The sequence below is a fragment of the Thyridium curvatum genome (genome assembly GCF_004353045.1).
Source record: "Thyridium curvatum strain D216 chromosome Unknown NODE_59_length_275895_cov_82.984335, whole genome shotgun sequence".
Taxonomy (NCBI): domain Eukaryota; kingdom Fungi; phylum Ascomycota; class Sordariomycetes; order Thyridiales; family Thyridiaceae; genus Thyridium; species Thyridium curvatum.
This window is the reverse complement of record NW_022156814.1, coordinates 166,213-189,949: the sequence shown is the minus strand read 5'-3', so window position 1 is coordinate 189,949 and position 23,737 is coordinate 166,213. Positions and strand designations below refer to the sequence as shown.

The 23,737-nt window shown below is 54.1% G+C and overlaps 10 protein-coding genes across 10 annotated transcripts; 7 read left to right on the top strand and 3 right to left on the bottom strand.

The window, feature by feature from the left end:
• Positions 1-653: 653 nt before the first annotated feature.
• Positions 654-1,285, top strand: E0L32_008749 (uncharacterized protein; the record flags this gene model as incomplete). The annotated part of the gene is made up of 2 exons (XM_031143638.1): positions 654-766; positions 832-1,285. The coding sequence occupies 2 exons, from the start codon at positions 654-656 to the stop codon at positions 1,283-1,285; spliced, it is 567 nt and encodes a 188-aa protein (XP_030992055.1).
• Positions 1,286-1,946: 661 nt separating this feature from the next.
• On the top strand, positions 1,947-2,983 carry E0L32_008748 (uncharacterized protein; the record flags this gene model as incomplete). Its single annotated transcript, XM_031143637.1, has 4 exons — positions 1,947-2,281; positions 2,357-2,638; positions 2,734-2,792; positions 2,850-2,983. 4 exons carry the CDS (start codon positions 1,947-1,949, stop codon positions 2,981-2,983), a joined length of 810 nt encoding a protein of 269 aa, XP_030992054.1.
• A 262-nt stretch (positions 2,984-3,245) lies between these two features.
• E0L32_008747 (uncharacterized protein) lies at positions 3,246-3,833 on the bottom strand (the record flags this gene model as incomplete). Its single annotated transcript, XM_031143635.1, has 1 exon — positions 3,246-3,833. One exon carries the CDS (start codon positions 3,831-3,833, stop codon positions 3,246-3,248), a length of 588 nt encoding a protein of 195 aa, XP_030992053.1.
• A 496-nt stretch (positions 3,834-4,329) lies between these two features.
• E0L32_008746 (uncharacterized protein) lies at positions 4,330-5,832 on the bottom strand (the record flags this gene model as incomplete). Its single annotated transcript, XM_031143634.1, has 1 exon — positions 4,330-5,832. One exon carries the CDS (start codon positions 5,830-5,832, stop codon positions 4,330-4,332), a length of 1,503 nt encoding a protein of 500 aa, XP_030992052.1.
• A 265-nt stretch (positions 5,833-6,097) lies between these two features.
• Positions 6,098-8,235, top strand: E0L32_008745 (uncharacterized protein; the record flags this gene model as incomplete). The annotated part of the gene is made up of 4 exons (XM_031143633.1): positions 6,098-6,389; positions 6,445-6,692; positions 6,748-7,004; positions 7,065-8,235. The coding sequence occupies 4 exons, from the start codon at positions 6,098-6,100 to the stop codon at positions 8,233-8,235; spliced, it is 1,968 nt and encodes a 655-aa protein (XP_030992051.1).
• A 4,207-nt stretch (positions 8,236-12,442) lies between these two features.
• Positions 12,443-13,450, bottom strand: E0L32_008744 (uncharacterized protein; the record flags this gene model as incomplete). Its single annotated transcript, XM_031143632.1, has 2 exons — positions 12,443-12,832; positions 12,929-13,450. 2 exons carry the CDS (start codon positions 13,448-13,450, stop codon positions 12,443-12,445), a joined length of 912 nt encoding a protein of 303 aa, XP_030992050.1.
• Positions 13,451-13,961: 511 nt separating this feature from the next.
• Positions 13,962-15,254, top strand: E0L32_008743 (uncharacterized protein; the record flags this gene model as incomplete). Its single annotated transcript, XM_031143631.1, has 1 exon — positions 13,962-15,254. One exon carries the CDS (start codon positions 13,962-13,964, stop codon positions 15,252-15,254), a length of 1,293 nt encoding a protein of 430 aa, XP_030992049.1.
• A 333-nt stretch (positions 15,255-15,587) lies between these two features.
• Positions 15,588-16,498, top strand: E0L32_008742 (uncharacterized protein; the record flags this gene model as incomplete). Its single annotated transcript, XM_031143630.1, has 2 exons — positions 15,588-16,055; positions 16,118-16,498. 2 exons carry the CDS (start codon positions 15,588-15,590, stop codon positions 16,496-16,498), a joined length of 849 nt encoding a protein of 282 aa, XP_030992048.1.
• Positions 16,499-17,054: 556 nt separating this feature from the next.
• Positions 17,055-18,299, top strand: E0L32_008741 (uncharacterized protein; the record flags this gene model as incomplete). Its single annotated transcript, XM_031143629.1, has 2 exons — positions 17,055-18,050; positions 18,147-18,299. 2 exons carry the CDS (start codon positions 17,055-17,057, stop codon positions 18,297-18,299), a joined length of 1,149 nt encoding a protein of 382 aa, XP_030992047.1.
• A 654-nt stretch (positions 18,300-18,953) lies between these two features.
• E0L32_008740 (uncharacterized protein) lies at positions 18,954-23,581 on the top strand (the record flags this gene model as incomplete). The annotated part of the gene is made up of 8 exons (XM_031143628.1): positions 18,954-19,150; positions 19,222-19,481; positions 19,559-20,438; positions 21,149-21,253; positions 21,314-22,575; positions 22,643-22,826; positions 22,903-23,371; positions 23,429-23,581. The coding sequence occupies 8 exons, from the start codon at positions 18,954-18,956 to the stop codon at positions 23,579-23,581; spliced, it is 3,510 nt and encodes a 1,169-aa protein (XP_030992046.1).
• Positions 23,582-23,737: the final 156 nt, after the last annotated feature.

The window sequence follows — 23,737 nt, the reverse complement described above, 5'->3', positions numbered from 1 at the left end:
AAATCGTGTTCTCCCTGCTTTATGAACTTATGCCCAGAGTCTCATCCTTACATATCAGTTTGGGTCACTTGCGGGGTTTGGTAGGTCATCTAAGGGACGAAGCTGCCGCACGTCGTCCACCTGGGTATCAAGTGATAATTATGTGGAGTCAACGGCGACCTACTACCTCGTTGCATGATATGTCTTGGTTGGGATGCGGAAGGAGAGACAATGGGATCGACACCTGCATTGCGTTGACAAAGTTCTTAGCTCGAGCTCTAACACTACAAGCCTTCGTAAGCCTCAAGTGCTTGCATTGCGTGCCTGGCCCAATTGTATCCTGTACATTGGATCAGAGATGGAATGTTACATGTGGCACAAATGACCCAGAATGCCATTTTAATCAATTTTCAGGTCTGGATTGAGCGATCCTGGAACTGTTGCTTTGCTGGTCCGCCTCTCCCATGTCTTTCAAAATAGCCGGCCATTTTAGGCGTTCCTGAATCCAGGTTTACACAAGGGTAGTGCATCAAGGCTTCGTATTCATTTGATTCGGTGATTTCACGACTGAAATATAAATATGGAGAGGCATTGAAGGCATGACTGGAGATTAATGGCTGAGTCTGTGTGACGCCAGCTACTTGATCCTTCCACCCGCCCAACATATCGTAACGATGGCATTTGCTTCGCAGCTCTTTGCCACTCTGACTGCTCTGTTAGCAGTGACCCGTTCAGCCACAGCGGCTGACCTGAAGCCCTGGCAGGTTACGCGTCTGTCCACTCATTCGTAAGTTCTTAGTCGTGACTAGTGTCCTCAATACCGTAGCACATGGCTTGACTACTTCCCGCCAGACCTTCTGGCCGCCCCGGCAACCCACCGTTCTGTTATTTGCGTCTAAACATCACCGATCCAAACGAGTTCAACCTTGGCAAAACGCACTATGGTGACGCAATCATCGACCCGTCAAGCACGCAATGCAATTTACAGTGGGACTGTTTACAGGACACCATATGGGGACAAGTCACTCCCTGCAGCCCGACACAAGCTGGCCTCTGGACATTTGAGGTCCTCGTGCCCGCCGGCAACTCCTCGCGGCCAAGCGCTACAGCGGACTTTGATCTACGCTTTACGCTTATTAACAAGATGATCATGAACGACGACGTCACGATCACTCAGAAGTACGTGGGACAGCAGCATTTTGCCGTAGGCAAGAACATGAATGGGGCGTGTGGAGGTAGCAGTGTCTGCAACTGGGGTTTGATCGAGAACACCACAGTCGATGTCACTCAGAAGCTTGTCGAGTAGGCTTCTGAAGGTGCCGGGGACCGTCACGATAGAAGCGTGGCCTGAAAAGTGCCAGTCCACATATCAAGGAGAAGCGAGACACTTGACACCAGACTTGACTTATTTGATTTTCTCACGGGGCCCAATACCGCAGAGGCCGAGGACGCCATGCCGGAATTTTCGGAGAGACAGTTAAGCGAATGAGGAGGATTGCATTCACGTCGAAGAAGGATGCAGCTGTAATTTACGTCAGTAGTTTGAAATAAGCGTAAAATGATGCCTAAATGAAATGACCGACCGGGTTGAAGGCTCGGAGGCGGCATAAGTGCAAAGTTCTATCTCGTCCCGCTCTCACACGTCCCGGATTTCCAGCGTCCATGCAGTCGCCAAAACCGGCGGACATCCCCAACGTAAAGGGAATCCAGGAGCGGCGAATAGAACGGCAGCCGATTATGACCAATTTTCAGCGATTCCATTGGCTGCCTCAATGTGGATGATATGTTGATGCCATGGCGACTTCCGGGCCGTTGTATGTCATTCCAGCTGAAAGTGTAAGCGATCATGACTACACCTATATATTGTGTCGAGCCTCGGATCCTGGTTTTTCTTTTACGGCTAATTTGCATGATCTCTCGCTGAATCAGAGCAATTGCTTCATTCACTGCTGGTTGGACCTCTCATTATGCATCGACTCTCGTTCTACCTAATTTCGGCAGCTGTCAAAGCCACGTTGGGAGGCAGCTTGAAACATGATGTTCGCCAGCGTGCTGCATCAGCTCAATACTGTGCATCTGAGAATATTTGCTACTCCGAATACACAACACCATCAGCCGATATCATTTATCGTGTGGCAATACCCGACAGTTCCGAAGCACCATTCGATATCCTCCTTCAGATAGAAGCGCCTGCCTCCGTGGGGTGGGCTGGCATTGCATGGGGCGGTCGCATGACAGGAAATCCTTTAACAATCAGCTGGGCCAACGGCGATGGAGCTGTTGTTTCTTCAAGATGGGCAACGTGAGTCATCGTTTCTTTTTGTGCTGTCGTGAAGTACGGCTATGCGTGCCTCGATATCATGACTAACTGCAGCAGTGGTCATGTACTTCCCGGTGCTTACCGGGGTGCCTCATATGAACTGCTGACTGCCAGCTCGAACTCGAGCCACTGGTCCATGAGTGTGTTATGCACTGGGTGCAGCCAATGGGACGGCGGCGAGCTAGGATCCACGGGTGCGAACCAGCTCGCCTGGGCTATGAGCAATAACGCAGTCAACACTCCTGCCGACAACACCAGCAGTTTCGGATATCACTCCGCGAGGAGCACATTCTCGCTAGACTTTTCAGATGCCCGCATACCAACCAATGACTTTCGGAGGTTTGTGCGGTCGCTCTCAGAGGGCTCGGAGGGCGGCGAGCAAAGCAGCAGCGTACCGACATCTGGCCCTACAAGCGCTTCCAATTCCTCCACAGAGATCTCTACGCCGTCTTCCTCAAGCAATACCACAACTTCTGGGCCGAGCACAACACGCGTGCGTAACACCTCGAAGCCCATCTTCACAAGCGTTACGGTGGATCCACCCCCAAAGGCGTCCGCATCAACCACGATTCGCGGCCCGTTCCCCTTGAAGAGCACAACAACTCCAAAGCCGAGTACTGCGTCGCCGATGACCACACCGGCGCCCACGGCATCGGGGCAGTCGACGACTATCACTCAGGTTGAGCCAGGCGAGACAACAAGGATATTCACAATTGCTCTGCCACTCAAGGGAAAGAGGAAAGGCAAAGCCAAGCGGAAAGGCCCGTGGCGAGGACCCCCGTGGCGAGGACCCCGTGAATGATGGCTTGAGCTATAAGCACCGCTATTTCACGATTGAGTGCTCGTGAAGTCTAGACGACAGAATGATAGTCCAGAGACGCGCAGTCGATGCCTGCATTTATTTAATATACACCTTACATTATTCACCTCTAACCATGCCAACTGCCTACTCTACCCTGGTCTGTTCAATTAGGACTGGAGCAGACTCGTTCCTGAGGCTGAAGGCACATATGCCACTCGCACCGCATAGGCCTTCCATGTTCTCCCCAACCTCAAAGTGACCCTCGCCAACATAGACCTTCCGTACACTGTTGACTGGGGTGATGATCTCGTCAACCAACGTGAACTGCACCGAGAAGTTGGTCAGGGCCCCTCCACTCATCGCTCCATACTCGCGATTTGGTGGAACAACAACAAAGCTCCATTTTGCGGGATAGCCTGTTTCAAGGGTACAGTTTCGAGACTGGTCATAGGGCTGCTCCCCGTCTTGTGCATACCAAGAGACGTTGCATTGGGCGATGCTGGGCTGGAAGTTGATCGGGCCGCTCTTGGAGCCGACACCGTCGATGATGTTCGGGTCCGCGATGATGATGCTGAGATAACTCCGAAGGGATGGCTGGGACGTGAGACTTGGAGGAGACGCCACGGAGACTTGGCTCACTTCCCACGGCTCGAGACTCTCACCTCGAGGGACGGACAGAGCAAGCATGACTGGGACTGTGCCCAGGATGCTGAGCAACGAAGACAGATGCATTGTTCTAAACGCTACAAAGTGTTCAGAACGTGAATGATTGATCGAGGCGATTTGGTTAGGAAGAGAAATCTATTCTTGGTTCATGGGGCGAGGTGGATTTGAGCTATGGAATCTCCGGTCACATATGCAAATGAACACTTAGCTTGACCTAGGGAAATGAGGGTTGTCTGGCAACAAAAGTACTCAACTTCTTACCAAGCCAATCGGTTTTCGGTAGTGGGATAACCCGTGGATAAATCTTAGAAAAAAGAGCTGCTTTGCTAGCATTGAGGTATCACCTGATGGACTTCTTGACCTCCAGCTTGCCAGGTCATTGGAATGGCGGCTAAACTCGTGCAGATCGCAGTCTCCCTGGTTTCCATGAAGATCGGACCTGCTTACGCCCGTCCAAATCCGTCGATAGCCCAATCACCCAGTCTTGAAGACAAGACCGATGCATTCCATCAAAGCTCAAATCAGCTCGCATCTTGCTACTTCTTTCCGACGCAATAGCACTTCAAGGTAACGTCGCTAGGCAATCTACAATGGCCTTGAGCGTCAGCCCATCCTCGATGCCCATAGCCAAGTCCAGGGATGCCTGCACGTGCATCTCCCCAGGGCAAATCACGAGCTGTACCCGATCCGCGCCGACAGCTTGCGTAATTGTGCCGGCAGTATCTACGACATCATCTCGATATACCTCATCCCCTCCCGCGATGAAGATGATCTTGTCTGCCCTCAGGCCATCCCAGAAGCTCACTTCGGCGGTGTCCGGGCCCGCCCATACATCATCTTTTGGCTGCCAGTGTCCCGTGATCACACGCAAGCTCCTCCGGCCTAGACAATCCTTCCATTTGTTGGTGTCGTAGCTCGCAGTGACTGCTTGGTTTCTCGTCCTGGGGCTGACGGCTAAAAGGCCGCGAAGGTTTCCCTCGGCAGTGACAGCCGTCAGGCCAGGTTTCGGGCTCTGAAGGTGTGCCAGCAACGCGAGCAAGAGGTTTCCGCCGCCAGACTCGCCACCGATCACAATTTGTCCCATCCTCCGGTAGCGCAGCAGGAATCTGAGGGCAGCGTTGGCTTGCGCCAGTTGGCCCGGGTACTTGTTCTCTGGGGCGAGCTGGTACTCTAAGATGACGAGCTTTCCATTGCACGCCTTTGCCGCGCGACTGGCGGTGCCACATCCTTGCAATGGCGCGATATATCCGCCGCCGTGGAACCACACGAATACATCGCCTTCCGAGTCCGTCGACTTTGATCCGACGAAGTGAAGCGTGGCCGGGGGTGCAAGACCGTCGGTATCAGGTAGCGTCACCGCCTCGTGGGATATCCTGTTGGTGGCGCAGTAGCTCTTCACAACGTCACCAGTGGTCAGCGGCCTCAGCCAGCGAAGGTGTCGCGGCGGTATGCCTGTCATGAGGAGCATCACGCTGGCGGCATAGTTGCGCTTGTGCTGGCGAAGATCGAACAGCTTGCCATGGAGGATGGAGACGAGGGTCCGCCGACAGAACTCGACCGCGACGGCCGTGGCTGCTTTGGGAACAAGGTACAGCAGCTGCAGCCTCTCGAGCAAGGTGAGACGAACGACATCGTGGCTCGGCATCTCGGCGTACCCAGCTCGCGGAAGCGAAGATGCCTCCAACCGACGGGGAAAGGACTGGGATTGCCTGCTCCAAGGAAGATGGATAGAGTAAGACAAGTTTGACTGCAGTACTCGCTGGATAAGCCAGGTCCGTAAGCTGGACAGGGTGTTTCCAGCGAAGAGGACTCGAGATCCCGCTACAGGATCGTGGGGAAGGACGCTGGGGTCGACCCACAGGGTAGATATCGGCAGAAGTTCTGGCGAAATGCGCCGGGTATCATCGCCAATTAAAAAATGGCCGATCTCCACCACGTTATTACCGACAAACGGTGAAGTCTTTCCGGATGCGAACTGTCCATATGTACGGTTTGTGTCCTCAAGGTCTGTACTGTTCATACGATAATTGATGAAAAGCATACCTAAGTATGTAGGTAGCCTCATGTTGAGGAAGCTCCTGTTGTTGGCCAGTCATGCGCGCACACTCAGTGGAATGAATCTGATTCGTGCAACCGGGTGATATGCAGTTAACCGTGCTATGCACTCGGCGAATCATGACGTCGGTCCAAGGCCAACATTCAGGCACGCGAAACACGCGTGATACTTAGGCCACACCCAGATCGGGCAGCTAGAATGCTTCGTACCATCAAGTAGATTGCACCCACCCTCGACACTTTGAGCTATTCCTCGAGTTAATGCAGCCGTAGCTATGGCACCGTCAACTCTATTCCAGTACCTGGGCTTCGGCGCACGCAAAGACGAGCCAAGTGAGGCACCAGGACAAGCTACGACCTGCCAGAGCATCGTCCGGGTCGGAGCCACCGGTTTTCTTCTGGGACCCAAGTCGCAAGCCACAATTCCCATTATCGACGGACCCGAACGTTATGTCCCCGCAACCGTCGTCCACAAGCAAGAGGGCAAGTTCGGCGACGAAGAGTTGGAAGAGGTGGTAGACGACTTCGAAAGGAGGGACGATGTCTGGAATACGGATTTCCTTGAAGGTAAGCAGACTTCGAGTTTACATATACCAATTTATCCGCTGACATGGCACCGAAGTCATCGTGCTTGCGGCACCGAGCTCGGTCAAGTCAAATAACGAGTTTAAGCGCGGTAGCAAAGTGATCCGCCCAAATCATTCCCTAGAAGTCGACGATGTACCAAGCGGGCCTTATATACTGCACTCGAGCTCTGGCTCCATATACAAAGTCTTCAAATTGTTCCCAGACGAGAGCCAGGCATTTGTGGGGGCTATTGCACCGAGCGCTAGGCCCGGAGATGCCTTTTCTTGGCTTGACAGCATCAATGTTGGTCCTCAGAATCATCCGGCTGTATAAATCGAACTGACCAAGAAAATCCTAGCACGTGGCGGTGCCATCGAGGCTTTATCACCCTGGACCTACCAAGGAAAGGCCGCTCGAGGGTACGCGTTTCGCTGTCAAAGATGTCATTGATGTTCGCGGTCTACATACCTCTTGCGGCAGCGCGTCCTGGCGAAGCACGTATCCACCAGTCCAACAAAGTGCTCCGTTCGTAGATCAGCTACTAGCTGCCGGTGCAAGCTTGGTTGGTAAGCTACGCTGCTGCCAATTCGGTGACAATCAGTCTCCTTCTGAGAGGTAAGGTCATTACCTGCCGCACTGATGCGCCCCAGATCTACCATGCTCAGCTGGTTGCAGATTTGAAGAAGTCTCGCCTACGAACCCCCGCGGCGATCGGTTCCAGATTCCTGGCAGCACCAGCTCCGGTTCAGCTGCAGCTATCGCCAGTTACTCGTGGCTGGACTTCACCATTGGCACAGAGAACAGTGATTCTCGTCAGCATGCTGCAGGTCTCAACGGAGTGTACGCGCTGCGCCCTTCCAAGGACTCAGTCAAAAGTAAAGGAGTCTTTACATCACCCCTCCTGGAAAGCACGAACATATTCTCCAGATCCGCCTCGTTGGCTGAGGATGTCGCCAACTGTGTCACAGGCAAACTGAATACGGCTGGCAAAGGAAAGCTAGGCAACTTCCAGTTCAAGCTGCTGTATGCCGTCGAATCTCGGGGGTGGTCTGCTATCGACTCGGATCCGGACTTCTTCTTGCAAGATATATCCGCTAATGATCGGTTGGGAGACGCATCGGCTCTATTCGATACCTTCATCAAGAAGCTCGAGAAACAGCTTGACTGTAAGAGGCAGACGCTCTGCCTGTCCGACTTTTGGCGAGACACGAGAGCTGCAAATACGCCCCAAGCCCTGACTGCGTCGGCGGTTAACGCATCGCGAGCAATCATCTACCGGGATCTTTCTCGCAATATCGTGGAACCCTTCATAAACGAGTACCGGGCCGCGCATGCCAACCGGATGCCCTTTATCGAGCCTGTTACGAAAGAGCGACTTCGCTTCGGTGCGTGCGTCTCAGATGATGAATACAGCACTGCAAAAGACCATCTCGAGGTATACGCTGAATGGGTCAACACCGTGCTGTTGCCAAGTCCAGCCGATCCCGTTGATGCAGGTCCGGCCGATGGAAAAGCAGCAGCTGGGAAGCAGGGGCCCGAGATTCCGATCCTCGTATGCCCTCAACACTGGGGCACGCGATTGTATCGAGATGCATCAAGGTCAACCCTTGCTCGGAGTGGTCTTTCTGCATCATCAATAGCTGCTTCCGCAGGTGTGCCTCATCTCATACTGCCCGTGGGTGAGATCAAATACACTTCCAAGATCACAGAGGCGGATGCACGCCTGCCCGTATCGATGTCACTTCTGGCGCCCAGTGGGTTAGATGGCATCTTGACTGAGATAATTGCGAACTTGGAACGGGCAGGTGAGATAGAGGTTGTTAAGCCGGGGCCTTCTGTTTTCTGAAGAGTAGAAGCAAATCTCTAGACATTAGGCGTAGAGGTCTCCCAGATATGCCGAGTATATCATATTGCACTGGGTTTAGGTACCAAGCCAATTTGGAGTGGTGATTTGAGTACTTTCAAGATTATCTCAAGCCTTAACCCTGCAGAGGTCCATCTTTGAGCCTACTGCTCGGCCTTCCGTGCCTCTACCTGGGACTCTTTACCATTCAGTAATTCCCTGCCCACGGCAGGGAGGGCAGTAGCCACGGTAGGTTTGGATCCGCCTCCATCCAAATCGGTCCTCGCTACAACGCGTCCTGTTCGCTTGAGCCCATTGACACGCAGCCGACCCCGTTACATGTGGATGCCCACAGCGATCTGTACCAGCAAATATGTTTTGTCAGAAACCAGGTTCTGTGGATGCCGCTCAGGCTACTCACTGTAGTAATCGTAAAGCCAGACACACATTTTGGCGGCTTTTCGAAGATTCGTGGTAAGATGTAGTCGTTTCAAATTGAGATGGCGTCCGCAAGGAGCTTGGGCTCTTGCTTGAGCTGTCCAGAAAAGAGACAGTTTGAAGAGACTCTTTCGTTTTCTTCTTTTGGTATCTAGATTCTGTGCGAATAAATTTACATAAAAGTCAACCCCGTTAAGAGCTTCATATTTATACTTGCCTATCTAGGTGTGTGATTCTTCTGTACCTGTGTCTTCATATATCAAAGTGCTTCATTCAAAATCCTTCCCATGCTCGTGGACAGAGAATTCTTTGTTCTTTGGGTAGCGGTGCCTTGCCCCGTGGGTCACTGGCCACGGGCGGACACGCGCAGTGATTCAAGAGGTTGTCAATGAATCGCCCTTTCTCAAAGTACGTCCACATCAAGTGCATGAATTGCTCTTTTTAATGCTGCTCTACTCGCAATTCTGGGCATATTGGCATTTCAGGCCGCGACAGAAGTCGGGAGGACTCAACAGACACGTCTAATAGCCTTGTCTTGGCGTAGCTTGAGCAGCACTGAGTACAGAGTGTAGATTAAGCCACTTCCTAAGAAAATGCCAGCAGTGAGATGTAGAGGAAAATTAAGAATGGGACTGTTCAGCTGAACTGGAATCCATGCAAATCAGACCGTACCTTCTGCACCTCCCTAAAGACTCCGGAGCATCTGAGCGGCCGACTGAACACAGCAAGGTGTTGACAGCGGGCCTTCCGGGACACCAATCTCAGCACATAGTCTGGCCCAGCTCTAACTTTGCTCGGAGATGACAAAAGTATTGATTTACTGGATCTAGACCTCGGCTAGATATATGGACGTAGCACTACATCTAGTTGCTAAAAGTGCATCAATCTCCCCTTTTCTTGTGCATTCTACCCCCCCCCTCAATGTTGCATAACAGCTTTGAGCGAGGTATCAAACATTATCGAATGAACGTAGCACCCAGGTGTCATTTTAGACGCACTGGCAGTTCAAATTGCAAAAGAAGTCTGGAGGGTTGTCGCAAGATACCTGTCCGATGGAATCGCACGAACATTTGTAGCGATCACCTTGGCAAAGAGCAAGCCAGGATGGATTGTTGCCACAGTTGAGGGTTCCCTCGGCGGCGACGTAGCTCACGAGAGTGAAGAGAGCAATGGCAACGGTGTTCTAGAGAGCATTGAGATCAGTAATATTTCCAAGAGAGGGACTACTATCGGGGAGGTAGCGTACCTTCATCTTTGTATTTGATATAAGGACGAAATGGAAAAAGCTTTTGACTAGAGGATTTGGAGTTGTGTTGTAGGTGTTAGGAAAAGTAAGAACAAAACTTGATCCGCGAGCAAGAGAGTCTTATATAGTTTCCTTCAAGCCGTTGGCTCCTGCCATTACGAGACCTGATCCATGCTGTCTTTCGGGTAGGACCTCGGACTTAAAGTATACCCAACACTTTTCTGTCAGATAACGGTGCAAGCCTCCACGGTGAGGTTGTGATGAAGCCGCATCAATCACGGTGAGGTCGTCACCTTTCGTATCGTCCGTGCTCTTGACCTCGCGCGATCTATTCTGCTTGCGTGTAGCACCAGTAGGGAACTTCTCGTTCCATGATGCTCACGTCAGACGTCTGGACCTCACGTCAGCGTTGATGTCCGATTGCTTCATGTGGCCGCAATGTTTCCTTCTCACATTTCTCTCCTTGTATTCGGCATCAACCATGTAACAGCGAAAATCTTACCTGAGATTCCTTCCCATAGATTCCAAAGTTTGGTACGGAGGCATTTCCGCGCGTATGAGATGATGGAGTTGCCATCAAACACCGAATCAACATAGGAAACGAACCTCATCACCCCCACACTCTGCCACTATTTGCACGAGAGCGACTTGAAATGTCTTTCCATCAGGTTAATCATGTATAGGGAGACCTGTCGCATTGACTGGTGACTAATAGGAATGAGATGGTAAAATAGTTGCATTTTGCGGCACTGTCACTCTTGATTTGGTCGATCGTGTAGCTTCCAGCACAATGAGAATGACATCGGCTTTGTAGTATTGTCTCGTCGGCCCGGGAGGAAGGAGTACATCAGCGACCGGCGATCCGAAGATCGCTTATCCTGCTATTACGACTCAGCGTAATGACATCTGAGCGCTTTGCCTACCGCAGTCCGCGGGTCTGCTGGTCAGCCGAGCTCAAAGTCCATGCATGCACAGTTTATTGGCTAGATAGGTTGGTCCCAAGTTGGCAAATAATTGTTTGTGCTCCATTCTTCCTGGTCAAGACTTGGCTAAGAGCAGTGGGATCGGCGATGAACAGTTGTTTCAACGCTGGAACCAACATGGTCGTGGTGGTAGCCAGAGCGGAGCTACTCTACATCTCACCGTGTAATTATGGGTCGGACTGACAATGCCCCCTGAGCCATTACAACGGCCTTAAATTCCACAATGCGTACACTATTCACTCCCCGAGCGTCAGGAGTCACTAGTTGTCGGAATCTATCAGGATATACCTCGAGGTACACGCATACTATGGAACTCACAACGGCTATCCCACTACCTAAAAGCGACGAACTCGATGTCTATCCCACTACCTAAATAGTATCCTTGCGCTTCTCCGGTAGGATAATTACACGGCCCGTATCCAGAAGGTCTTGCACACCTTCCTCAACGCAGCAGCCTTGACGTAATAAGTACCCCCGTTTGGCACGATGGCCTGGATACCTGCTTTCCGCTGGCGAGAGCCGGGCCAGAAGCGCCACCGCTGCGAGCATGCGAGTCAACTATCGATAAATCGCATGATTTGGATCAGGGTCTACTCACAGTACCACACAGTCTTTTGTGTGCACCTTGAAGGTGGGTTTATCGGCATTGCCTTTCCTAATTATCGGCGTTGTCCTTGTTGCCGACATTACCCTTCTGTTGCTGGCTCGCAGCCGCGCCACCGGTATTCTCTTGCTGAGACATGGTGACAGACTTCACACACGACAGGGAAAAGTATGAATGCCAGAAAGTCTGAGATCTTTAAAAAGACGCTTACTATCGTTATTCTAAAGGAAACCGGTGGTGAACCTCAAAGCATTGGTCTTTTCTTCGTCGACATACAACGGCCGTGACTACCGAGCTTCTTCAGGCCCTCCTGGTCTCCCTCACCACGATCTGCCGCCTCAAAACCGTCCCAAGCACAACTTAAGACCGCGGTCAAAAGAAAAGTACCGTTCCTCTGAAAAGGCTGGGGGCAACATGCAGTGAACTAATTCTCAGCATGCAGGATGTAACGAGATCGTTCCCTCAGGCAGCTTCCACAATGAATAGCCGAGGTTTAACTAATAAAGATAAAAACGACTCCTCAGGAGTCAATAGGTGTGAGATCACAGATCAGACGGGGTGTCACTGCTTGTAGTGACAAGATCGAGACCGGGTGGAGGGTGGGAAAGAAAAGAAAAAAGACAAAAGGAAGTCCTCTAACATCTAGTGAATGACGGACTTGATATGTCTTAATAAAATCTGGTACTAGAGCTAAGGACACCAGTTGTAGCTTATGATGAGGATATGCAAGATCGGGGTATTGACTTTGTCATTGAGGACGATGTCGAGAAGCCTAAGCACATAGGACTCTCTGTGCCTAGGAAAAGGCTTTGGCAATTATATTTCAAGTCTAACATGCTGTCAAAACAATGGAAATGGAAACCAGGTTGAGTGAATCAACATGAAACCAACATTCTCATTGGTCAATCATAGCATCGCAAAGGACAGAACCCTATCTATTCACAGCCCTATTATACCGATTGTTAGGAAGAAGGGGTCTTCATCGATTTTCTTTCGGAGATCGCCACTCCTCAACTCTTCCATGTCCCACTCTGCCCAGACAAATCTTCCATGAAGAAAGCTTGCTTCAGGAGATGCGGCCCAGACCGCAAATCTCCCAGGAACCTCAGCTCTGATCCAAGAATGGGAGTGTTCATCACATCCCACCTCCCTTGCAGCACGAGTTAAGATAGCTCCCGGATGGAACTGGACAACTTGCATCCTATCTGCGGGAATTCCTCGCGAGATGCTCTGCAGGAACCCCGAAAAAGCAAGCTTCGATGGGCTGTATCCTGGAGGGGCAGGCGCCCTGTGCTCGTAAATGGCTTTTGTGGACGTATGGACAAGATACTAAAGCCTCATGTTAATTTTGGAACCACAACAGGCCGGACATCCTCTTGGATAGATCAACAAGGTGGGACATGCAACAAGGCCGCGAGTACTGACCTTGGGACCGCCTGCTCCTTGGCCTCGCTGTTTGTAGAATCTTTCGACAAAATACAGCTGGGCTTGTAGATTAATGGCAAGATCAGTGCTGAAAATACGGTCTGAACCTCGATCGAGAAGATCCCCTGGTTCGGTGGGAGAGCCTGCATTCAGACAGAGCACATCCACGACAGTGCCGTTGGCCTCGAGCGAGTCCCACAAAGAAGCGCTGGCAGAGGTATTTGCCATATCGCATGATACAGCGACAAGCTGAGTTTTTGCCCCCGGACAGCCCTCTTTCAAACTCGACAAAGCATTATCAAGTCGCGACTGAGTTCGGGAGACCAGGACGATCTTGGCTGCGGAGGCCTCGACAAAAGCCTTGACGATGGCATATCCAATGCCTTCAGATGCTCCCGTGACGAGCACTGTCTTTCCGGCTTGCGAAAGCTCTGGCCTCGTTGGGGAGATGGTGGGGTAGGATTCTTTGTGCGTCGACTTGGTAAAGCCATCTCCAGGCGAAATTTCTGGATTTCGAGCCATAGCGTAGGGAATTGATGAAGGCTGTTTGTTTTCGAGCTGTTATGGCACTGTTGCATCGGGTTCCAGTCACCCGGACCTTTAAAAGTTAAATGGACCATTCAATCAAAGATCAAGTGTCGACATTCTTCCACCGTGCTCTCTTCAGCCCGGATCCACGCCGCCGAGTGGCGTCCGGCGGGCTGTGGACGGAGGAGTGTGATCCGCTTTTGCGGAAGAGTTTCCGCAAACATGATTCGCCAAAACTCAAGGCATCACGCATTTCGTGTCCACGACCAACCTAGCGCACATTTCTCTTCTTACAAATCACCGGAACTCATCGACCATCCCGTCAAAGACACACAGGAAGTCAACCGGAGAGCAGAGAGTGCAGATGCGAAGGTAGATTGCTTGGTCTAGTGACCCGCACCACGTACCTCAAGGCATACAAGCGAGGCACCCTGGACTGTGGAAAAGAACTTACCCGTCTTAGTTTCGCGTCCAGAACCGCGATTGCGGGTAGAATGGTCCCGCAATGTCCGCCAGAAAGATCCAGTCGACCCCGTGGAGAAGGAAAGCCTGTACCGCCTGTACTAAGGCGAAGCGACGGTGCAACAAAGCCTCACCTGCCTGCCGGCGATGCCGGGAAATGGGAGGAGCATGTGTCTATCCCCTGACCAAACAACTCTCCACGCCTGGCGACGCTGTCAATGACCTGCCAACAAACCTCGCTTATGACGATGTCAATGCGCTTTTCGAAAGCACCGAATCATCACAAGCAGACGTGGAACTTTGGGATAGCCTTACTCCTGCAGGTTCATCTGTGGCAGATGTTGGAATCTTGCCCCAAACAAGCGACAATTCTTCAAATTTGAGGGCTCCTCAACCCCTTCCGCGTAGCGATAACCCTGTCTGGTTTCTCGCTCCAGGAAGTTTCTCTGTCAGGTACTCTTCCGATCATGCCGCGACAAGCAGGCTCATCACCTCCAGAGTCCTCAAACATACCGCCAAAGAGCTGTCAGAGATCTGGCCCAAGATGTGGGTGTCAAGGGGAGAGACTCCGTTTATCCATCGGTCATTATACCAGTGCAAGATGCCCGACTGCATTCGAGATGCGTACACGGCCATTGCTACCTACTACTCTCGCACTACTGAGACCGAAGACATGGTGGCCCGGATTCTTGACGACCGCGCGTCACGACTTATCGAAGATCAGGTGTTCGCCGACTCTTTCGGTTCCCTTGGAGTCCTTGATCATCTCGCTCGGTCACAGGCCCTGTACATGTATCAAGCTGTTCGCTTATTCAACGGAGACATTCAAAATCGCGCTCGTGCCGAGGACGCTTTGACGGTCTTGATAGACTGGGTCACCCAAATGCTACAAGTTGCGACGGACGAGTTTGGGAATGGCTTCCAGAGCAGGACTAGTTCTGCCCTGGGAGAGATCAGTAGCAACAACGCGCTGATGCTGAGCTGGAGGATGTGGGTCGTCACAGAGAGTGTCCGGCGGACCTTCCTCGCTGCCAAGATCCTCGTCGGCGTCTACCTGACCATCCGTGATGGCTGCTGCGAATGCGCCGGAAGCACTTATTTTACATCTCGCAAGAGTCTCTGGGATGCTCCGTCCGCGTATGTGTGGTCCAAGATTTGCCAGGATAACGGCCCCTTGTTCGTCGAGCTGGCGACCTCAGACATCTTGTTCACTCGAGCCAGGCCCGCTGAAATCGACGAGTTCTGTCGGCTGGCAATGTCAGTCACCTTCGGACTTGAGGCTGTAGAGGCTTGGCATGGAGAATTGGCTGCTGCAACGCGGCCGCCATTGGATTGAGAGCAGAAGACAAGAAGACCGAAGAAAAGAAAACCATTTAACACCTGTTCAAAGACCTGTAGGGCCTTTAATGCCATTCGCCTTCCTGACTTCTTGGCTCAGGGTCCCACCATAGACACGTAAGGCTGTTGGCTCGCGCATCTCGAAGGATCAACCCAAGATGCTGACTAGTGCTGACATATTACTTTCATACACCACCTTGTATTGATCATTTCCTCGCCGCCCTTTTGCGATTTCCCGGTGCAGATAAATAATAGATCTGCCCCTCCCCTGACGAGCGCTCTCTATTGTCACAGAACTCGCGCCATCTTCCTAATCAGCCCTGTCGCCACTATGTCAGGACAAAAGAGTCCCGTGCTTGTCTGCGTCCCCGGCGTCATGCAGGGTGACTGGCTGTACGAGCCGCTCAAGGCCGAGATTGCGCCACTCGAAGTCGTTGCCCTAACTCTCCCGGGAACTGTTCCGCTCGATGATCCTCGACCAGCCTTGGATTCGATGTATCCAGACGTAGAGCTCATTTCCAAGACAATATCTGACCTTCTCGACGCCGGAAGAGACGTCATTGTGTTGGTCCATTCGTACGGAGGCACACCCGGCGGAGACGCGGTTGGCCGCATTGTAGCCGAACAAAAGCAGAACACGCCAGCTCCGGGAAGTGGTCGCATTCTTTGGATGATCTACTCGAACGCTTACCCTACCATTGAGGGCGTGTCGTGTTGGGACAGTGGAGATCGCCTCTTCGAGGCCGCAGGCATTCCCAAGCCGGCCTCGCCAGGCGCCATGCCTGGAATGGAAGAGAAAGTACGTGCTCCGCGTTCTCTGCTATCGAGTCTATGAGAGCTAGCACTCACAAACGTCTACAGGATGGCTATCTCGTCCCAGACTCAGAGGCCGGCCCGGCATTCATGCACGATGTGCCCGACCTGGAGACATGGGTAAAGAAGCTGGGCAAGCAGTCTGTGGCTTGCCCCTTGAGCCCGATCCTCGCGCCCGCCGTCGGCTACAGGGTAGTTCCGACGACGTACATCAAAACGCTGCAGGACACGGTTATCCCGCCCGACTTCCAGGAAGGGCTGGTCCAGCAGGCTATTCAGCTATCCAAAGAGAGGGAAGGGCTGGTGCCATTCACTGACGAGGAGGTCGGAAGGCTGGAGATTGATAGCGGTCATGCTCCTATGCTGTCAAAGACGACGGAGTACAAGGACCTCATCATGAAGGTAGTGAGGCGGGCCATGTCCGCTTAGAGATGGGGCTGCGGGACAGGCGGGTGGGTTGTGTGCGGCTTTATGTATAAAGCTCACAAGATGTTGGAGATGAGGCTTGGCAGAGTTTCTAGAAGGCAGCTCAGCCGTGCTAGTGTCCTTGGGATGCTGTCTCCTCTTCGAATGAGAAAGCATTAGGGTATTAATCTCTTGCCTTCGCAAAGTCTTGGAGTGCTTCATGAAGCCCCGATCTACCAAGATCGGTAGCCTGACCGAGACCCGAGCCAGCCAAGTGCGATCACTGTCGTATTCTTTGCTCACCAACCTCAGCAGAGCCACATTCGATCGGCCGACGCACTGACTGCCCTTTCCCGAAGCCCTTCACGCCTCTGCCAGGGACATTTGCCGGACTGCTCTCCGGGAGTTGGAACTAGAGTCTAGGCGCGCAGACCCGCCAGGAAAACCCCGCATCGTCCGCGCGCTAGGCTCGGAGGACTTGACGATGAATTGCCGACTGATCTTCTATAAAAGATGCGAAATCCTTTCCCGGGCCCTTTACAGACATCGTCATAGTAGGTAACTCGCACATTGACCGAAGATGGAAGGGCCACAGGGAGTCAAGACCAAAGCGTACGTGGTGAGCAAGCCGGAAGAGCCCTTTGTCCTCCAGGATGTCGTCCTCGACGGCGTGGGCCCCCACGAGTTACTCGTGGAGATACAATACACCGGCCTGTGCCATACGGATATCGTCGCTCAGCACGGGCTGATGCCCATAGGGGGCTTCCCAGCAGTCCTCGGCCACGAAGGCGTCGGCATCGTGCGACATGTCGGCTCGGGCGTCGGGAACAAGGACATCAAGCCCGGTGACACAGTCCTCCTGTCTTTCCGAGCCTGTCAGACCTGCCGGAAATGCAAGGCCGGCCAGCACGGAGGCTGCCTCGGGCTGACCAGGATGAACTTCACCGAGACGGCGCGCCCCGGCGCCAAGGACTCGCCCATCTCGCTGCCCGACGGCACGCAGGTCTTTGGCCAGTTCTTCGGGCAGTCGTCGCTCAGCAAGATGGCCGTCGTGGCCGAGCACTCGGCCGTCAAGATCGACGCGCGGCCCGAGGAGCTCGGCTTCCTGGCCCCGTTGGCGTGCGGCTACCTCACGGGCGCCGGCACGGTCATGAACGCCATGCAGCCGCGCAAGGGGGACACCATGGCCGTCCTGGGCATGGGAGCCGTGGGCATGGCGGCCATGTTCGCGGCGAGGGCCCTGGGCGTGGAGACCATCATCGCCGTGGACATCTTTGACGAGAAGCTTCAAAAGGCGTCGGCGCTGGGCGCGTCGCACACAATCAACAGCAAGACGCAGCCGGATCTCGTGAAGGGGATAAAGGCCATCTGCCCGGACGGCGTGGACTACATACTTGACGCGACCGGCGTCGCTGCTCTGCTCAGCGCCTCAGTCGAGGCGCTGGCTCATGGTGGCCTGCTGACGCTCGTCGGGGTCCCGCCTCCGAATGCAACCGTCCAGTTCAACGCGATGGACGTCCTCACTTCATGCAAGCGGATTATGGGAGTTATCGAGGGCTTCGCGGACTCCCAAAAGGTGGGTGACTGTTCCACTATGCAAGGGGCCGTGGACTGGCAGCAGAGATGAGAGCTGTAAGGTCATCTCATGAAGCTAACACTTGTGCGCGACCAGATCATCCCTGAACTTGTAGAGCTCTTCCATGCCGGCAAGTTCCCTGTAGATCAGCTTGCAACTGTCTATGAAGCACAGAAGCTGCCAGAAGCCATACAAGATCTCAAGGCAGGCACAGTCATTAAGCCAATCCTTTCATGGAAGGACATCTAACGGAGGAAGAGGGGGCATGACGAATAACAAGGTCATGAGGAGATGGAATGGGGACTCGGAGTTAAGCAAAGTAGTTTCACATTTGCAATTGGTATGCACTGATATCTTGTTGCCTCGGGTTTTGTCAAAATAGACATGGCACGATGGGGTACGTGTCAGCAAGATGCTTAGCAAGTTGGCGGAATTGTTGCGCTGCATTAGTAAAGCACGGAGCTCCGTGGAGATCTATTCGGTACCTAACCTGTAGTACTAGTTAACTCGCTGGGCCCGTTACCGTAGATGATCAGTCCACACTAGAAGATTTGAAACCGAGGTTTCCTACCGCACTGGCGGGGGTTTTCCGTGGGCTTGGTCTCAATTATTCAGCCGTATTTACAAATCAACCCCTAATGGAACGATTCTCAGGGGTATAAAAGATATCGAGGGTCCTCGATGGGCTTAGATTGTTTGAAGAGCATTTCCCCGTGATATAAAAAGCCCATTCAAAGCATTGGAGTATAATCCATAAAATCTACCTAGTGCCCTCAGTCTCGGCCAGATCGCACCGATCACAGTTCATCTGCATACATATAGACTACCTCGAGAAGCGAATACACAGCCATCCAACCTAGATCATCAAGAGAAATCACGAGAAAAGAGTAATACCTCACCAGAATGCCTGTCCAAGTATACAGCACCCCCGGGGTGGACGTCAGCCCCCTCGCCCGGCCATTGACGTTCAATTTCTCAAAAAAGACGGCCAAGAACCGCTTCTTGAAGGCAGCCATGGCCGAGTCGCTGTCGAGCTGGAGCGCAACCGACCTCCAAGCCCGTGGCATACCCTCCCCTGAGCTCATCAACTTGTACAGACGGTATGTTGCACGACCAGTCTTTAGATTGCTTGATTCGAATTTGAAGAGATAGCTGCTAACACTGGCAACAGATGGGGCGAGGAGAAGAACTCGTGGGGCGTGATTCTGACGGGAAACCTGTCCACGAATTATGGCATGCCGGGAAGTGCTGGTGAGGCCATGATCACTCCCGAGGATGCCTTCTACGGTGAGCGATTCGAGGCGTTCCAGAAGCTGGCTGCTGCAGCCAAGGCGAATGGCAGCTTGATTGTTGGCCAGGTCAGCCATCCCGGCCGGCAAGCGCCCGAGAAGCTCGTCAAGGAGCCCATTTCTGCATCGGCAGTGCCCCTGGGTAAGTAGCCATGATCATCTCCTTTGTGGCGACACCTCAGCTCTCGGCCACTAATAGGAGTTCTCGAAAAAAAACAGAGCCCAAGATGGGCATGACCTTTGCCAAGCCCCGCGCGGCCAACAAGGCCGACATCGCCCGCGTGATCGCCGGCTTCGCGCACGCCGCGCAGTACCTCGAGAAGGCGGGCTTCGACGGCATCGAGCTGCACGGCGCCCACGGCTACCTGCTGGCGCAGTTCCTCTCGCGCAGGACGAACCAGCGCACCGACGCGTACGGCGGCTCCCTGCGCAACCGCGTCCGCCTCATCACCGAGATCGCGCAGGAGATCCGCAGGCGCACGTCGCCCGACTTCATCCTGTCCATCAAGCTCAACAGCGTCGAGTTCCAGGAGGGCGGGTTGACGCCCGAGGAGGCGCGCGACCTGTGCCTGATCCTGCAGGAGGAGGTCGGGTTCGACTTCATCGAGCTCAGCGGCGGCACGTACGAGGAGATGGGCATGGCGTGGGAGAAGGAGAGCACGCGCAAGCGCGAGGCCTTCTTCATCGAGTTCGCCGACACCATCGTGCCGGCCATGGGCAAGGACCGGCAGACGCGGGTCTACATCACGGGCGGGCTGCGCAGTGCGGGGGCCATGGTCAAGGCGCTCGACGTCGTGGACGGCGTGGGCCTTGGAAAGCCATCGACCGGGAACCCTGCCTTGGCTGCCGACATCCTCGAGGGCCGCGTCACCGGCGCGATCAAGCCGGTCGCGCCCTACGACAATGACGGCGGCGTCGGTCTCGTCGCCTCAGGCGTCCAGATCCGGCAGCTGAGCCGGGGCCTCGAGCCGTTCGACCTGAGCGACACCAAGGCTGTCGAGGCGTTCGGCACGGCCATGCAGCCCTGGTACATGGCCAACGTGCAGGACGTCGAGGGGACTCGCTCGGGGTATTTCGACCTGGACCTTCCTCTTCGGAAGTATGAAGAGTCGCGGGCTTAGGAGAGACAGACGGTTAACTCATTCTTCTAATGGTCATTTGCATGCGATCTGCTGTTTTAGCGACATAGAAGCACTTAGAATTAGAGTTAGAGACTCACTTTGATTGAGCACCTTCAAAGCATGTATTGCATTTCCATCGACAAGATGAGCATATCCCATTAAAGTGATGACACCTACAATGGATCATTGGCGGAGACAACCCCAGGCTCCAGGGCTGGAATCTGAATGGCCGCCTGGGCTGGCCCACTGGGGCCCTCTGAAAGCTACCTAAGCCCGGCCTGATTTCGAGTGGGGAATTTGTCAGCTTCTGTCAGATTCCGCAAGCCAAGCTCAGAAGGGGTGACCAACGACCATTGACTCAAGTCCACGACACTGGCGTCGCTCTGCAATCGCACCGCGAGTTCTACATTGACATCGGTAGGGCTATACCTCCACAGGTGTGAACGGAGATGGACCCCAATGAAGTCACGTCGGACAGGCGCAAAGGTGAGTGTCGAGAATGTCCCTTTGTTCCCGTCCATCCTGGCGGCAGGATTCGTCCAGCCCCACTCGTCCGTCCCTGCTTGCGTCGTGAAATGAATGGAGACGGGCGTGCTGACCGGCGACGGCCATGCCATGCAGCCTGCGACCTGTGCTCAAAGAAGAAGATCAAATGCGACCAGCTGCGTCCCACGTGTTCCAACTGCAGGCTGTACAAGGCCGAGTGCCGGACTACACCGTTGAAGCGCAAAGTGGTGCCGACGACCCGAAAACCCGTCCCGGCATCCCAAGGATTGAACATTTCGGCACCCGAGTACGTTACCCCGGCTCTCTCTCCTTTCTCTCGCGGCCGATAGCTGACATGCACACCCAGGTCTTCTTCACGCACGGAAGCACTTGAGATCCGGCTGGCAAACATCGAGACACAGCTGCAGCAGTTCATCAGTCTCGCTTCGGCAGCCCTCCTGGACAGACAGGCACAGGCTCAAGTGCAGCCGCAACAGCCACAGTTCCAGCAGGTGACGCCGGCGTCTCACAACCCTTCATCTCACCTCACTACTCATCATGGCAATGCTTCCTGGACGCCCGCATCGTTCTCGTCAGACTCACCAGCGGCCGAGGTCCGGCGCAAGGAGCAGCGCTACGAACTGCCGCCGCTGGAGGACATCCTGCCGGTGATAGACAGCTACTTCCACAACTTCAACTCGGTGACGCCACTGTTCCAGAGGTCGACTTTCATGCGCACACTTCAAGCGTGGTATTCGTCCAACAGCTCAGCGTCTCCGCGGTGTCCGGCGGCATGGGCTGCAGTCAATGTCGTCCTCGCACTCGGTCGCCGCATGCCTGACCAGCCTACCAACGACGTCGATGTTGAGGTTGAAGATCCCTTCAGGGCGCGGTGCGTGCGAAACATCGAGTCCGTGCTGCCGCACCTTGCGACGCACGAAGAGGACCTTCTGGGCCTGCAGTCGATGATGGGATTGGTTCTCCTGCTGCTGGACAGAAACGACCCACGTCCTGCCAGCTCTCTCGTCGCTACAACCGTCAGGCTAGCCCACCGCCTGAGCGTCCACAGCCCAGACATCAACATGCGGTACTCGGACGCTGAGAACGCCCAGCGCGCCCGCGTGTTCTGGATCCTCTACACCGTCGAGAAGGAGCTGTGCCTGCGGCTGCAGACGCCGTCCGTCATCGACGACAACGACATCTCCATCCCATTGCCGCCTGCCGAACCGGCCGACGGCGCTGGCGATCTGTACTACCACTCAGCGGGCGACAGTCCGGACTCGCAACCAAGCATTGCGCGCTTCAACATCTTCCGCGCCGCCGTGCAGCTCGCCCGCATCCAGGGCCTCATCTACTCGCACCTCTACTCCGCCCGCTCCGCCCGCCTCCCGATCGCCGTGCGCCGGCAGCGCGTGGAGCAAATCGATTCGCTCCTTAAGACTTGGCGGGAGTCTCTCCCACCAGAATTGCAGTTGGGCCGTCTCACGCGGCTGCTTCAGCAGTGGCGGCCAGGAGATCACAATTACCCGCCTGGCATCACGCGCCAACTCCTCGCACACTTGGCGCCGGTTCACTTGATGGCACACCGTTGTTTCGTGATGACTCACGGCATATACTCGCAGAATGCAGGTCAGTGCAAAAGGCTCCAACCAAGCCGTGTTGGCCGGGTGGATGTCGCTAACAAACGTGAAATCAGGCTGGATCCGCCGTTGCATGAGCAGCTACGGACGCGTAGCGCTACGAGACGCCAAGGACCCGGTCAACGGCACATGCTACGAGCAGTTGCCGCCACTGCCGGGGAGCTGGACGCGGTGCGTCGACTTTAGCAGGGACTCTCTGAAGCTTATCTCGGCTCTGCCCAAGTCGGACTGGAGCATTTGGTACGTATCTGCTTGCATCTCTCAGTCCCTTGGATCGTTCATCTGGCTAATCCTTGGTGCGTTTCGTCTCCGACAGGACCATGGGCTGCGCATACTTCTCCGCCCTTCTCATCATTCTCGCCAACATCGTCGAGTTCCCCGGCACCGCGCAGGCCGAGATGGACCAGAAGCTGGCGCGCCCGGCCCTCGAGCTGTTCTGCAAAGTCCTGGCGTCGAGCGACTGGGCGCCTCTGCAGCAGCTGTACATCGTCCTGATGGAGATCGACCGGGCTGCTGTGGCCGCGGTGAGGAACGCCGCAGAGGCAAAGATGATTGGCAGCAACATGCCAGAGCATCAGCCCGTCGTCCGACAGGAAGCGTCCGACTCGGCGACCGCGACGCCCGAGGACCCGGGCGACTGGGCTCTGACCATGGGCGGCCACCCAGCGCTAGGCGACTCGAGCCGAGACCTGGACCTTCTAGGCGAGAATCGCGAGCACCCGTTCGAAGATCTGGATTTGGAGAACCTGGACCCGCCAGAGCAATGGCAGTACGGCGATTTTACGGTAGGTCTCAGTGCTCAGTCTGCATGATATATCGTTTAAACTGACAAATTTTGGTAGGACCAGCAACTACCCCTGGATCCCCTTGCCAAGACCTCAGACCAAGTGATGGCAGCCGCATTCGATATGTGGTCGTTCGGAGATCATGCGCTGATCGACCATTATGGGAACGGCGGCGACGCATTCCCTTACCATCTAGTAGGGCGCGAGTAGTGCGTTGTGTGGTCAGGGAACATTGATGAATTCACGATATCATAGCACGCACCATAGTTCTGAACAAAGAAATCACTTTCTCAGGCCAACTCGATGCTTTTCACGAGTTGGCCTTCCCCAATTACTACCAAGACCAGCATCCAACAGATATTTCAT